The sequence below is a fragment of the Maylandia zebra genome, linkage group LG12, assembly GCF_041146795.1.
Source record: "Maylandia zebra isolate NMK-2024a linkage group LG12, Mzebra_GT3a, whole genome shotgun sequence".
NCBI lineage: Eukaryota > Metazoa > Chordata > Actinopteri > Cichliformes > Cichlidae > Maylandia > Maylandia zebra.
In genome coordinates this window covers 4,513,363-4,523,916 of record NC_135178.1, presented here as the reverse complement: position 1 = coordinate 4,523,916, position 10,554 = coordinate 4,513,363, and the positions used below count along the sequence as shown (strand labels likewise).

Below are 10,554 nucleotides of genomic sequence, written 5' to 3'. Positions count from 1 at the left end.
AGAAGAGACAGATTACTTAACCAAGTAAGTGGCAGCAGCCGGGAACACCTGAGCCTGTGCTGACCTAACATGACCCAACATCCAGTACATATATATAATTTTTTTCTTTTTTTGCAGTTTTACCAGTTGTACATTTGTACTGTTTGTTGAAGGTGGAAAACAGATTTTTGATTTCTTTCCACTGGTTGTTAAAGTTTAAGAACTCACAAAATACATAATTTTAGGTTAAAACATCCTGAATAAAACAGAACAGGCAAAAAGGCTAAAGAGACGGAGCAGTAATGCTTAATCTACAAATAGACTTGGCAGAACAAAACACTAAGTTAATTAGTGCAGTGATTTGTTTTATCGTGTTAAATTAATATTAATAATGATAACAGAAAGCATTAATGCTCTTGGAAAAACTGTCCCTGTTCAGGGTTTTGGGAATATTTTGAACACATTTAAAGGAAACACAGATGCAGTAGAAAGACAGAATCTCTCTTGAACCCTGCATCTTTCTCAGGCTGGGTAAATCTGTACACTTTATACATTTTCATGTATCCTCAGGGCTAAAAATACATTTGCCTGCTCATGTAAACACCTTTGCTGTGCATACGTGACCTGCGGCTCAGCCAGCCTTATCCTGCCGGGCATCTGTTATCTTGTATTCCATTCTGTAGCCCTGCACTGAATTACATAAAGCCTGCTGAATCTGGGGGTTCATCAGCTTACGCCGGCGGATTTTGTTAACTGGATAAGCCGTAGATTTAAAATCTGAAAATAAGCAGCGAGCCTGTCTGTGCGTCGGGTATAAAAGGCTCACACAGCGTCTTCTCACCACAGTTCACTGCAACAACTCTGCACTGAAAACGTCTTGTGGCTTCTTCATTCCCTACTTCAGGTAAGGAGATGCTTCTTTTAAGGGACTTGCTCAAATTTTTACAAATAAATATGGAGCTCAAAGAACAACCCTTTCTTGTTCTTAAACCATTTATGAGGATTTTAGTGTCAAAATGATTTACGAATGCTGACTTTACACCTTTATATAAACAAATCATAATACAGTGTTAATTTGGGTTTTGCGTTAGGATGAATTTTCAAATCTTTGCTCTGGTGATGATGCTTCTGGCCTGTGTGGAGCACAGCCTGGCCTCCTGTGTGGTGGACAGCTTCACAGTCAAACAGGACTTTGACCCCAAAAGAGTGAGTACGCAAATGTGTCTTTTAAGGATACTTCTTAACCCTTTCATTACGAGATCAAAAATTGAGACTTTTTCTGTGTATTTTTGAACTTTCTGTAATCTGAATTAGCTTGACTGTATTTATAGTAACACTGGTGTATAATAAGTAGTTAAAAAAATAACCAAAACAGGAACAAAATGATCAATGTGGCTCATGTATAAACCAGAACATCATCGGCATACAATCACACATATGAACTTATGAACTATGTGCTACTTACTGTGATATTCACACATTTCAGTGTGTATATCCATACTATAGACATGCCAATCAAAATAAAGCTCATCTTTGCCCTTTCTTCCCTATAACAGTACGCAGGGAAGTGGTACGCTCTGCAGAAGAAAGATCCTGAGGGTTTGTTCCTGCAGGACAACATCTCTGCTGAGTACACGGTTGGCGATGATGGCTCCATGGTGGCCTCCTCCAGAGGCAGAGTCACTCTCTTTGGGTGGGTATTTGCAACATACTTGGTAGCAGCTTCAATGTGAGGTCATGAATACGCTTGCATTTGCTGCATATTTCCTCTCCTCTGTATTCAGGTTCTGGGTTGTCTGTGCTGACATGGCTGCTCAGTACACAGTCCCTGACCCTGGCAACCCTGGTAAAATGTTTATGGACTACCAGGGCCTGGCCAGTTACCTGTCCAGTGGCGGTAAGCCTGCTCATCATGTTCTCTTTGTCACTCTGTCTTTCCTTCGTGGAGCTGGGACTAATTTCTCATTCCTGACTTCTAGGTGACAACTACTGGGTCATTGATACAGACTATGACAACTACGCCATCACCTATGCCTGCCGCACCCTGAAGGATGACGGAACCTGCGAGGATGGCTATGCTCTAGTCTTCTCCCGCAACCCCCGTGGCCTCCCCCCTGCCATCCAGAGAGTGGTCCGCCAGAAGCAGGAGGAAATCTGCATGGCCGGACAGTTCCAGCCTGTGCTGCAGTCCGGTATGTAAAACAAGGACTTGTGTTGAGGATTGTTTAGCTTAAGCTCTGATGCAGAGAAAGAATTTTAAGACTTAATCTGACACTTGTTCCTCCTCTCTGTTTTCAACAGGAGCTTGCTAAACAAATGCTCATCTGGGGCATGTTGACAACCCTACATTAAAGTGGATCCAAGAGAATAAGCCTGTCACATTCCAACTATGTGACCAACATCAGATAAATCCAATCCAATCCATAACCCTGTGAAAACTTTAAACCTGCCACGACAAAAATACAATTTAAATCCACTGGAAACTATTAGCGATGGAGTGGATATCATCAAATAACCAGCTGTATCAAACTGTCACACTGGTGGGTAACATCTGCACTGTGCCATTCTGCATCGGTGACAATAAATTTTGTAAAGAAACTTGTGGTGGCTTTTTATTTCCCTTAACTGCACTTCATATCTACTGTTCACTTATTTATCCAATCCCGTTTATTCACTCTTTTGAAGTGATTCGCTTGAAAAATTAGAAACCCAAATTTTTGAAGTCACAGAGGATGTTTCCTCCAAGGCAGAGGAGAAAGAAAGAAAAGGATGTGTTTAAAGAAAAGTCCTAAAACTTGTGCTTATCTCATCTGAGCCTTAATCAAATCAGCAAAGATGTACAGGAAAGAGTTTCAAACACCAACCAGGCAGAAATAGAACAACATTGTGGTCCCACGACTTCCCCCTGCACTTCAGATGTAGCAACACCCTCAGACAGAAACTGGTTCATCTCAATGCACTCCCAAACACAAGCTGAATAACACAATGTATGTTGTGCGGCGCGGTGAGTAGTGCTCGGACTCTAAATAGGAGAAACCAAACAGCCACCGTAGAAGAGCCACCTCAACATGACAACATCTGCACCTGAACGATAAAGGTCACTCTTTCAAGGATGCAAATGTCCACACCTTGGACCGAGAATACAGATGTTTTCAAAGAGCAGTAAAGGAGACGATCTGTGTCCACCATCTTTGACCAGACACCGGATATTAGAAACCAACAATGCAGTCTAGAGATCCCTTCCCAAGCGTCTCAAACCTCACTTACACCTTGCCTCAGGTGACCTCAACATGATGGGGTGGGGCAAGGATTCAGTGATTTCACACCTTGACTCACATGATTACAGCTGACCACATACAATGCTTTATTAAATACAAAATCCACCAATCCAAAAATTTACATTATACAAAACAATAACAAAACATAACATAACAGCCAGCAGACCAGATCTCGGACTAATGCTCCTCTGAATATCTCTCTGGCAGCGAGTACTCGCCGGGCCTTCCCCAGTAGTCCACAGCTCGAGCTCTGTACAGACCACTAACCTCCTGGTCCACTACAGAACACAACAGAGAGCATGATATTATTTCTCTGTACAGTCAGACTCTAAAGGTCTCAGATTTAGAAGAATTTAGTGTGAATTCTTACCTGGTGAATAAACATAAGAAGTAAAAATAGTGTTCTGGGTGCTGATTTTGCCGAATGCCTTGCCGCCTGTGGATAATTCCACTTCATATGTTTTGATGCATCTGCGAAGCATAACATAATAAAAGTGGTGTTAGCCTTACTAACGTTGTCCAACCTTTAAAGGATAAAGATGCATATAATACATTTTAAAGCAGAGTGAAATGAAATGTTTTGGATGAGAAACACCTACTTTGAATTGACACAGTGGTCAGACCAGATAATAAGGACTTGACCTTTAGTGATCCTAATGAAGCGTAACCCGTTGACCTGAAGAAGGTCAAATATAACGCAGTGTAAAAATATAAATCTGTGATTAATTTTATAGACAACAGAGCATTTAAAAACATACATTTATTACAAATTTAGCAAATAGACCTACTCATAAAAACTCGCCTTGGCTCTACAGACGTCTTTCTAGCTTAAAATTAAAAATATAATCAATTAAAATATTTTAAAGCAGCTTCAGCCTTCTTACTATTTTCTAATATTGTCTTTCAGACTCATTTATGACACGAGTGTAATATGAGATATTTTATCTATACAACATTGTGTTGTGTTGGTACTAACCTGGTCTGGCACAGCTTTCGGCCGGGCACAGACGTGGATGAGGAGGACGGAGGGCACCGGCAATTTGGCTTTCAAAATCAGACTGTCTCCTGCAGGAACGTCCAAGGGTCCGTCAGTGTGGGGGCCCTGAGACAATGACACATCAGGTCAAAGCGTGTCTCAGTGCACTTGAGAGAGCAGGAAAAGGTCAAAGTGATCTGTCAAATCAGTTCAAGTCTTAAAGACTCACATAAAAATAATCTCACAGGCATCAACTAGATAACAAAAAATGATGAGAGTTCATACTGGGAGGAAATCCATGCTTTCACAGTGTGGTGTGCAGAAAACTTCATCAAAAATAAAAAAAAATAAAGGCAGAGAAGCCTGTTTAACTCGGTGGAATGAGGGAATCATTGCACGGCGTAAAGTGTGCCACAGCCTTCGAGGCTCTTTCATGCCTGTCACGTGTGCTCACTGACAACCTGCTCTCTTCTGTAAAGAGAAAAAGGCACCAGTAGCTGTTCTGCTGATCTCTCGGGAACGCCAATCAAGCCGCACGGTGCTGGGCTGTGACCATAGATGCCGCTAAAGAATATCAGGACCACATGCAATCCTGATGAAGTCCGATTTTGGCAGTATGCTCAGAAATGGACATTAACAACTCGCTCAAGGTAATTTTTTTAACTGACATGTGGTGATGATCAAGTCTTCCCCTAATTTTCTCTGAGTAGTGTATCAAACAGGATAGATAACTTTTAGCTTTCGTGTTTTGCTGTACACTGAAAAACATACAATTATAATTGCAGAAAACTAGAATATATACTGTCCAGCTGTCCTGTTTACCTCCACACTCCTGAGGCGTCTGAGCTGCTCTGCTGTGGGGTAGTCAGGGCTCCCCGTGTTCTGCCACAGCTCGTAAGGGTTGGTTACATTATTGTCCAAGTAATATGTGACATACATTAGACCTGGATAACAAACAGATAGCAAAGAGGAGTAAAATTAACCAAACAGACTTACAGAAATCATCACAGATAAACAGAAACACTCCAAATCCCTTGACAGTGTTACCGTTTTGTGCAGGCAGTCCTTTCAGTGAGACAGTGACATCGTCGGTGATGGTAGAGGTGCTGTTGTCCTCACTGTTGTACACCAACACTGCTGCCTGCCAGCTGTCTGAGCCACCGGGCATTACGGGTTTGTGGCTACTGGCGAGAACTCCCAGTGTGCCGTTGTGGCCTCCTGATGAGTTCACAACCTGAGCCAGAAGCTGGGTCTCTCCTAAAATTTGAATCACAGGGACACATACGAATTAAATCATGTTTAAACGATTCATCCCCTTTCCCCCCCGAGGGAACATGTGTTCTAGGGTAAAGATGTCACCTAGCAAAGCCAGCAGGGCCATGACTGTGAGGACGGGCTTCCTGATGAGTTGAACATGAGGCGGCTGAGTGTTGTTGACCTGGAAGCGGGCGGTCAATGTGCGCTGGGTGAAGGGGTGTGGGTGGTAGCTGAGGAAGGCATTGTCGTTGCTCAGCAGGGTGTAGTTGATGGTGCTGTTTGGGTTTGCCATCAACATATCCTGGTGCTGGTTTATAATCTTTTGAAGGTGGACAGCAGAGGATTTGATCAGGGTGATTTAACTGGCAGAGAGAAGCTCCTCGTAACACACCGACAACAAATTAGTTCTTTTATCCCATACCCACATTTAGACTGGTCTGATGAATACATTTTATGAAGTTGTCGGGGTCATTTCTATGGGAAGAAGATCATACACAAAATATGGGGGCATTTGCTAATCTCTCCATTACCGATTAAAGTTTGATGTCCGGCAATTTAGAGCTGCCGTGCTCACATCAGCTATTTGGTACGGTCCTTTTCAGGTTTAAATGAAAGATATTGTTCTAGACTGGACACTTCTAACAAACATAAATTCCCACGTGAAATATTTTTTTCCACCCATGCTGTTCGTTTAAATGTCTTCGCCTCACCTTTACCACCATTGCAGCATAGGTCACATCAGCCCTCCACTCCTGAGGCCTGGACCACCCTACCAGAGGATCAGCCTCGTCATTGTAAACAGGCAGGCTGCGAAACTTAGGGAAACGCTCTTGGATCTCTCCTACAGTCTTGATCTCCTGCTGGAGGATGGGGAAGGAGTAGCCTCCTCCCTGTAAGATCGAAAACAGGAAGTCAGCCTGGAATTAAGCAAGTTTGTGTAGTAATAGCTATAGTTTTTCCTAAAACAGCTGAGTCTATGAACATAATGATAATTATATTTCTCTGGCAACTATAAGCACAAATCTAGAGCATAATCAAGGCTGCTTTCATTTTCTATTTGCTAAGAAAAGAAAACACCTTTTTGTGCAGGGCTATATAGTCCAGTCTGACCCCAGTCTCTCCAGTGAAGTAGTTGGTGCCGTTGTAGCAGTGCTGCAGCATGGCCCAGCAGTACGGGGAGTGTGGATGGGGGTGACAAGAGTCTCCTGGACCTCCAAACCTCAGGAGTGTACTGGCAGCACGCAGACCCTCAGAACAGGCGTCATAGTAGTTTAGAAACCCTTGAGAAAAAAATGATAATCCACAGCACAGCACTGTCATACTGTCTGGCGAGAACATTTGAATTTCCACAAATTTATAAAAGAAGCTCCAGAAGAATTGGTTTAGTGCTTTTAGGCAAAAGCAGCTCTTGGAACATAACTGCATAACTTCATATAATGTGTGTGCCCGTTTACATTCACATTAAATAACACTATTATAAACACAAGAGAAAATAAGTAGGGGGGGACCCCAGACTTACCTTTCATCAATGGTAACAGTTTACAAACACAAACACACACACACACACACACACACACACACACACACACACACACACACACACACAAGCCATGTCTCACAGGTTTACCTTGAATTGAGACAGTAACATTATCAAAGTCATGGTTGTTGGGCTCATTCCATGTTTCAAAGTTCCATCGAGAAACACTTCCCAGGCCATATTTGTCTGAAATTTACAACAAGCAACGACAGTCATCACAAAACACATGAGCAGGGTGACACAGTGCAGATTAAGCCATTTAGTTTCAGCTAAATCACATGTTTACATGCCCGCCACAGTACATTTTCTGACTGATTTCTGAATACTTCAATTGGGACCATTTTAGTCAAAAAAATGACTGTTATTCATTATTTTAATGCATAGTAATTTGTTATGGCTCTCCTATTGGACTTCACTGTTCTTCACTGTCGTCCTTTTTAATATTCTTATTGATTATGCAAAAAAAGTACGAAACAAAAAACTAAACTAACGATGTCTGCTTCAACTCACTCACCAATGTACCTCTTGGCTATGAGATAAACCAGATTTCTCCACTCGACCACTTGTGATTTATCCTCAAAATCAGTGAAGTAATTAGAGACACTTCCCATCAGTTCAAATCCTGCAACAGAGAACAGGAAAATCCAATTACGTTTTCTGATATACAAATTTCTGATGTTTAGCTAACAAATTAACTAAATGGTAAATGGACGTACATAGCACTTTTCTACCCTCCTGGAGCACCTAAAGCACTTTATACAACATGCCACATTCACCCATTCATACAAGCACTTTCTTCGGTGCTTCCTAACCTCCTAGAACCTGGCGTCCACATATGTGGACATCACATTTTGGGTTGTCTAGACCAAAATACACAACTTTGCAATACAAGGAACTGATAACCACGTACGAGGACACCATACTGCCACTCTTCTATCAAAATTTAAAACAAATGTCCTCATATGTGGATCTAATTTTTCTCAGAAACAAAAATCAGTTAAAAAAAATCATCAGGTAATTCTTTGTTTTTACATTAATCAGGTCCCAATCAGCCCAAATAGCAAACAGAAGTTAAAAATGCATGTTTGGGTCTTAGGAGGTTAAGCTAACATTCACATAAATTCATACTCCAATGAATGCATCGGAGAGCACCTTGGGGTTAGTATCTTGCCCAAGGATATTTAGCCTGCAGACAAGGGCAGCCAGGGATCAAACCACTAACCTTCCAATCAGTAGATGACCTGCTCTATCTCCTGCGCTACAGCCACCCCAAGCAGGCTAGGCTAGGCAAGGCTTTAGATTTTGTTGCAAGAGAATGTTTTTCTGTCATCTGACCTACTTCAAAATTGGCTGAGGTATTACTCGAGTAATAATAATAATGGACTGCATACAGCGCTTTTCGAGATCCTCAAAGCGCTTTACACTATTCATTCACTCTCACATTCACACACTGGTGGAGGCAGCTACAGTTGTAGCCACAGCTGCCCTGGGGCAGACTGACAGAAGAGAGTCATATTGCACCATCTGGCCATCACCAGTAGGTGGTAGGTGAAGTGTCTTGCCCAAGGACACAACGACCAAGACAGACAGAGCTGGGGATCGAACCGGCAACCTTCTGGTTACAAGATGAGCTTCCCAACCCCCTGAACCACGGTCGCCCGCGCAGGGTCAACTTTTGTGGTAGTCGTGACCACAGAAATTATGTTTTACTCTTCCATGACCTCATAACGAACAATAAAAAGGTATGAAAACAGATGACAAATGTACATCAGGAATAAATATAACAGGACTGTAGTACAGTACCTGGTTGAAGGCCATTCATCCATAATAGCTCTATCAGCCGGTCCAGTCTAGTGAAGTTATATTGAGGTTTTCCTCCAATATCTCTAAAATTTAAAAAAAGTTAGATGAGACCACTCTTAGTACTACCGTAAGTTATAACCTACAAAAACAACATTCAAAAAGCTTGTCTTCGATCGCGAGCAAACATGACCCACCACATGTCATGCTACTTGCTACCTACTTGCTTGTTCATTTACTTCACTTACTGTGCAGTCACCAGCTCCAGCATCCAGTGTATCCTGACCTGCTGGATCCCTCCATGAGGAACAGAGCCCACATAGGCCAAATTCAGCTGCTGGTCAATGCTCAGGTCATACTCGTGGGCCTGCGTGTGAGGGAGTGGGGGGCTGGATACAAAACACAGACAAACATTTAGCTTTGTGCTATATCTACACACACTCACTGGGCATTTTATTAGGTACACCAGATTGGACCCCCTTTTTCCCTGAACTCACTTAGTTCTTCATGACACAGATTCAACAATGTACTGGAAACCATCTTCAGAGACTTTGGTCTGTAGTGACATGACTGGCATAACATAGCTGCTGCAGATTTGTCAGTGGGCTGGTGAATATGGAGGCTATTTGAGTACAGTGAATTTTCAAGACACCAGTTTGGGATGATTTGAGCTTTGTGGCACTGTGTGTGATGCTGGTGCTGACAGATGTGATCAAAAAAGGATGAACATCGCCAGCAACAATACTCAGGTAGGCTGTGTCGTTCAAATGATTCTTAACGTTTAGTAAGGGACCCAAAGCATGCCAAGAAAATATCTCCCACACCATGGCACCACCAGCAGCAGGCAGGGCCCTCATGTTGTTCATGCCAACCCTGAATGAGTGGCAGATACTGACACTCATCAGAGCATGCATCATTAATGTGTTCTTAGTTGTCAGAAATTTGGTCTGCTGCTGTAGCCCATCCACTTCCGGGTTTGATGTCTTGTGTGCTCAGAGATGCTCTTCTGCATACCTTGGCAGTGAGTTACTCCATAGTCTACCTTTCTCCCTTTACGCTCAGAGAAAGTCCTACGTGTTCCTAGTAAGTGCATCGTTTTTTAAATACTTCCTCTGAAGTATTCTGCTACAGTGAATATAAAAATAATTCCACAGTGTCCCGTTTCAGTGAATCTCTGCTTTCTGGCAGACACTTACTGCTCGGCGCTCACACGGGAAAAGTTAAAACTGGACCTACCAGAAACCAGTGCTTCTCCAGAAGTGTTTAAGATCTCCTGTCGGCCTTTGCACGTCAGCTGTGATAACATAGGAAGCGCTTGAAGTTTCGGAAATGCAAAGGAGCAAAGCTAGAAATGTAAACGTTTTCCACACCATCATATTTGCGACCCGCTAGCTTAAACGGCTACAATAAAAAAACAAAAAACAAACACGGTGTGTTATAAAGAGAGTGGGGAAGTGTGACTTAAACGTCGTCTGTGAGTAAATAGGAGAAAAAGCTCTGCCATAGCTCAACTAGACACACTTAAGACACCAACAAGTGTTTCTAACAAACTAGCAAAGTGCGACTGCAGTCATGTGAACACAACAACGTAGATTACATGCGACAGTGTTGTAGTCTTTTAGGGAAGTGAGCGGTGCATCAGTTGCATGGACACAAAACCACTGCACATTCAATTAAACACAACATTCTGCAGAGTATCAATGATGTAGCTTCTTATTATATTATCG

At 42.4% G+C, this 10,554-nt stretch overlaps 2 protein-coding genes across 2 annotated transcripts; one reads left to right on the top strand and one right to left on the bottom strand.

Moving 5' to 3' along the window:
* The first annotated feature begins 761 nt into the window (after positions 1 to 761).
* On the top strand, positions 762 to 2,577 carry LOC101477664 (purpurin). Its single transcript, XM_004558544.4, has 6 exons — positions 762 to 883; positions 1,071 to 1,185; positions 1,536 to 1,672; positions 1,764 to 1,876; positions 1,959 to 2,171; positions 2,281 to 2,577. Exons 2-6 carry the CDS (start codon positions 1,072 to 1,074, stop codon positions 2,289 to 2,291), a joined length of 588 nt encoding a protein of 195 aa, XP_004558601.1. The 5' UTR covers positions 762 to 883; position 1,071; the 3' UTR covers positions 2,292 to 2,577.
* A 742-nt stretch (positions 2,578 to 3,319) lies between these two features.
* Positions 3,320 to 10,397, bottom strand: idua (alpha-L-iduronidase). Its single transcript, XM_004558545.4, has 14 exons — positions 10,064 to 10,397; positions 9,076 to 9,216; positions 8,831 to 8,913; positions 7,542 to 7,649; positions 7,118 to 7,213; positions 6,568 to 6,770; positions 6,201 to 6,380; positions 5,593 to 5,809; positions 5,281 to 5,490; positions 5,056 to 5,177; positions 4,234 to 4,359; positions 3,857 to 3,933; positions 3,628 to 3,728; positions 3,320 to 3,535 (listed from the first exon to the last, which is right to left on the bottom strand). The coding sequence occupies exons 1-14, from the start codon at positions 10,201 to 10,203 to the stop codon at positions 3,435 to 3,437; spliced, it is 1,905 nt and encodes a 634-aa protein (XP_004558602.2). The 5' UTR covers positions 10,204 to 10,397; the 3' UTR covers positions 3,320 to 3,434.
* Between the last annotated feature and the right edge of the window lie 157 nt (positions 10,398 to 10,554).

What these genes read in the sequence shown, in the direction of transcription:
- LOC101477664 (XM_004558544.4), top strand. Translation starts at nt 1,072, where the DNA reads ATGAATTTTCAAATCTTTGCTCTGGTGATGATGCTTCTGGCCTGTGTG. An exon ending in GGCAGAGTCACTCTCTTTGG is followed by an intron (nt 1,673 to 1,763) that starts GTGGGTATTTGC and finishes CTCTGTATTCAG; the next exon opens with GTTCTGGGTTGTCTGTGCTG. An exon ending in CAGTTACCTGTCCAGTGGCG is followed by an intron (nt 1,877 to 1,958) that starts GTAAGCCTGCTC and finishes CCTGACTTCTAG; the next exon opens with GTGACAACTACTGGGTCATT.
- idua (XM_004558545.4), bottom strand. Translation starts at nt 10,203, where the DNA reads ATGATGGTGTGGAAAACGTTTACATTTCTAGCTTTGCTCCTTTGCATT. An exon ending in TGGAGAAGCACTGGTTTCTG is followed by an intron (nt 9,217 to 10,063) that starts GTAGGTCCAGTT and finishes TTTTGTATCCAG; the next exon opens with CCCCCCACTCCCTCACACGC. An exon ending in TTCTTATGTTTATTCACCAG is followed by an intron (nt 3,536 to 3,627) that starts GTAAGAATTCAC and finishes TGTGTTCTGTAG; the next exon opens with TGGACCAGGAGGTTAGTGGT.